Source organism: Rutidosis leptorrhynchoides, unplaced genomic scaffold (genome assembly GCF_046630445.1).
Source record: "Rutidosis leptorrhynchoides isolate AG116_Rl617_1_P2 unplaced genomic scaffold, CSIRO_AGI_Rlap_v1 contig398, whole genome shotgun sequence".
Taxonomy (NCBI): Eukaryota; Viridiplantae; Streptophyta; class Magnoliopsida; order Asterales; family Asteraceae; genus Rutidosis; species Rutidosis leptorrhynchoides.
Genome location: NW_027266630.1, coordinates 66,713 through 71,291, shown reverse-complemented (window position 1 = coordinate 71,291; position 4,579 = coordinate 66,713). Strand labels below are relative to the sequence as shown.

Sequence of the window (4,579 nt, the reverse complement as noted above, 5' to 3'; positions counted from 1 at the left end):
TCTGGTCACCCGCTCGATCTCCGTCACCTATAATATTAATATTATTATAACAATCCCGATAATTAATATCGATCAATAATTCTATATGAAATTCCGTGAATGCATGAAATGCGTCATAATGTAGATTTTAATGCACGCAAATCAATATATCAAGAATGCCAGAATTAAGTTTCGAGTTGCCATAACACATTTTTAAAGCAATACCAATTCAATTAACTTTTTTTTAACATAATCTAAGCTTTAAATCATCAAGATACATATGTATTGGTTACCCATAGCTAGATCAACTTAATATCTATGAAATCTCTACATGAAATCTTTAATCCAAATTAATCAAACAATTAAATAAAAAAATCATGACATGATTCACCACATATAAAAAATATTTATCTATCTTGAATAATTAACTTAATTCTAACCAACCACAAGAAAATAAAAAATTATTACCAAAAATCAAAATTTTTTAATTAAATTAACAAAAATTAGCTTCCTCCATAATCGATTACCTTCAAATCACAAGTCCCTTATTCTTTTTTTTCCCTCCCGATCGGTCTTTCTTTTTTTCTTTCCTTTCTTTCTCTTCTTTCTTTCTTTCTCTTCTTTCTTGCCTCCGTTCTCTCTCTGTATTAGTCTTTTTTTTTTCTATTTATTTTGATCCTGATCGGATCAAGTAACATATATATATATTCTTATATTATTATTATTATTTAAAAAGGAAGCTAGTACTTTACGGAAGTCCTTTTTTTTAAATCATCCTCACATTTTAACTATTTAATTAAATTTACTTTCAGGTTTGATAAATTATAATTCAGTCTTTATATCTATATAATTTTTAATGTAACACTATAACAATGCACGCAATGTCACGATAATATTTAATTCTAATCGTACGTCTTATTATATGATGAATGCATGTATGCATGATATTAATTTAAAATTCTATGTCTAACAAATTAATATTTGAGGTGTAACAAGTCATATATGTAATATGTTGTCTTCCATCTAATAGTATTATAAAAACCCTACTTGCCCGAGACAACTAAATGTGAATAATCTGAATTGATGTGTAAGTCTTATCAAGCTACATTTTGGTCCCAAGTTTATTCAATACAAGAATTGGTCCCACTATTACAAAAGGTTGCGTATACCGTAAAGATACTCATTCAATTACTCCAAATAAGAAATTAAATAATCATAAGAAAATAATTTGGAGTTTTGCAGGCAGGCTCATCATGGTAGAGGTGGAGGGAGTGGAACCGAGTAAAACTTGACCATGTATGGAAAGAAGATAGCCGCACCGTAAAGGTGATTTCCAATCTTATTACAAGCTGTAAGTGAGAAATTATAATCTGAGTAATGTGCAACTGGTTTTCCTTCTAAGGTTATTGCATAAGCTCCACCTTGTGTTCCATATACAGGGGTCGATTTTACCTAAAAAATATAACTGTCAATATATATATATATATGTGAGGGCAAACGAATGAAAAAAAAAATTTGTTAATAATTTACCTGTCCATTGTCTACTAATGCAATCCAGTAATGTCCTTGCCCATCGTACCTGATGTCGTCGGTTCTAGCCGGCAAGTTTTCAATAAAAAGTTTTGTTTTCCCACTTTTTATGTTATATTTGTTACATCTCTTCCTGCAAAGAAATAAAATGAAATATTTATTCGAGACAAAAATATTCAGAGCAAGTAGTCTCGTAGTAGTAATTAAACATCATGCCATGCCATGTGATCATTATTTTTATTCTCAGCCTCTCACCTCATTTTGACTTGCCCTTTTAATGCTTTTGGTTCAATTATTTACTTAAATTACTTTGATAAAAAGTACTCCCTCCCCTACAAATAGACGTGGACTTCTTAGATTCATTCGGTATATATTTGGATAATAAGAATGACTAATATAATCAAAAGTGAATAAAGTTAAAAAGTCAAAACGTTATAGGTAGTATCATTTTTAGTTCAACTAGGCCGAGGACTACTAAACAACGTAATTTTCACCAGAAAACCTAGCTATTTTTAGCTGCCAAACAAGCGACTGGATATAGCATAGCCTGATCCCTCTTACCCAGCAAGGAATCCCTAGATTAACTATACCAGATTACCGGTAAAGTCTAATCTGGTACATGAAGTACTTAGGACAAATCTAATCCATCGAGATCAATTCTACATTAATTCTAAGTAAAATTTTCACACAGATATATATTTAGTCGATAAATACTGCAAAGAAAATTAGTTAAACGCGATCGAGATCGAGACTTACTTGGGACTTTCGCAAAAGATGACTGACTTTTGATCCGGTGTGATAATCATACCATTAGGAAAATAGATATCACGAACCAACACTTTAGTCTGATTAGTTTTAGGATTAAAGCTCATGAATCTCCCAAGTGGTTCGTAATTCTTGGAAGCATCAGTGAAATAAATGATGCCATTGCTGGCTACACCAACAGCATTCGTATGATTGAATTTGTTGCCTTCAGCTTCATCAGTCAATACTTTCACCATACCATCCCCTGTCACATTCAATAGTCCCTAACATCGATCATAAAATTAATAGCCAAGTTTTACATATATAATTGAATATCAACTACTCCCTCTGTGTCTAATTAACTGTCGTATTGATAGTAGTAATTAATAAAACGGTATATATATCTAACCTTTTGACGATCGGCGACGATGAGTTCATTGTGGCATCCATAAGCTAATCCGAGAGGTCTGCCTCCGGTATTGACCCAATTCTCGATCTTTAATTCTGAATTTTTCGTATGATTTCTGATATGAACTTTTTTAATCCAACCATCACCACAACCTGTGAAAATAACTCCTAATTTCTCGTCGTACAGAATATCTTCACATGCATCCAACTTTCCGACGCCCAAGTACTCTGCCTTTGTTAGCACTTGACTGTCGGTGATGACCGGAACGTCGCTGGGTTTAACTAAAACGGGAAATAAAATAGTGACAAATAAAATAAAATTCCATGGAGTTTTTATTGAGACAGAAAGATTAATCATTTTTGCACAGAGGAGGCAGAGGAAATTATGAATATGTATAATTGTTCTTGTATGCATTAATCAATGAATTTTCCAGTTTATATAAATAAATAAATAAATATATATTAAAGTAACGAAGTGAACTTTACGGAAAGTATTTTCTTCGACAAAGTCAAATCTGCTGGATAAGGAAGAAAATATTAATTTTTTTGAAGTAAGAAAATATTAATTTAATATACAAATATTTAAATAGCATTAATTTTGTTAATATAAGTTGAAAAGTTTTGGTTACATTGGAAAAAATGGAATAAAATCAAGCTCGAATCTCGAGAAAAGTTATTCTAAAAAGGAAAAAAAAAGTTTATTTTGATACAGGTAGGTATTAAATTTAACATAAATGAAATTATGAGTAATTACAAATAAAAATGTGAGTAATGTCAATCATATGCCAATTTTATTATCTAGTATCATTTACTTTGATATGAAAACTATTTTTTTTATTAGTAAAATATACTTTCTTTTCGACCCTAAAATATAAAAGATGATCATGAATAGGACTTGCATAATGGATTAACTTAAATGATTCATATCAACAAAGTATGTTCTGCTGATTAAATATAAAAGTAATATAATAATTTAATGTTTTAATCAATTTATATTGTCGGTGCATAGACAAAGATATATATTAAGTATTAGTTTCTTACCGTATTAGTTGCCGGATGGCCCTCAATGTTGACGGTTGACTCCGCCCTTGATTTAAGGGAATACAAACCTGGCTGCGCAAGATGCATTATTGGAGAAAAAGATCGAAGAAAGTTGGAAAATATTATTAAAAAATATATATATATATATATAACTTCACGATTTAATTTAAGAGAGAAATCCATGAGCTTTAGTTTTGGAGGAAAAAAAAAAGACACTCTCTCCATCAAAACCCTATTTCCTAAAACACCCTTTTAGTAGCCACCTTTTAGCCCGCAGTCGCCATTCTTTTTTATGGAGAGTTTTTTCTTTTTTTTTTTATTTTTAGAATTTCTCTGATGATTATTGATTTTTAAATTAAATACACTACATATACATCAATTTTTATTTTTCACAATTTTGTTTATATTTATTATGATGAATTTTTCAATATTTGTTCATGTATTCATACACATAATAAATTTATTCAACGGACGAGATTAATGACTAGTAAAATAAAAAATAATATCTCATTCGTATCAAAATATACGATCTTTCATACTTTTAAGATAAATTCTTACATAATGTTATATCTTAACATTTATATATACAGATTAAATTTGATATGTAATTTGATGGATCCTAAATTATACAGGTAAGTAATGATTTTGAAAATCAATTATTTGAGAAATAAACTTAAATTAGAGAGAGGCCAATTTTCTGATAAGAAAACGTATATTTTCGTCCTCATATTTTATCTATAATATTTTTCTTTTCCTCATATTTTTTCGTTAGCCTAAAAATTTTTCACGTTTTTCAAAATCAGCCAAAATATTCGGGTACAGTACTTTTGTGAACAATGGTGGAGACAGGTGGACATATTTGATGCTTCCCGGAAAC

At 29.7% G+C, this 4,579-nt stretch overlaps 1 protein-coding gene across 1 annotated transcript; it reads right to left on the bottom strand.

Annotated features, from left to right (window-relative positions):
* Positions 1-1,230: 1,230 nt before the first annotated feature.
* Positions 1,231-3,789, bottom strand: LOC139883426 (protein STRICTOSIDINE SYNTHASE-LIKE 5-like). The gene is made up of 6 exons (XM_071867604.1): positions 3,703-3,789; positions 3,513-3,525; positions 2,663-2,943; positions 2,266-2,537; positions 1,510-1,642; positions 1,231-1,431 (listed from the first exon to the last, which is right to left on the bottom strand). The coding sequence occupies exons 1-6, from the start codon at positions 3,787-3,789 to the stop codon at positions 1,231-1,233; spliced, it is 987 nt and encodes a 328-aa protein (XP_071723705.1).
* Between the last annotated feature and the right edge of the window lie 790 nt (positions 3,790-4,579).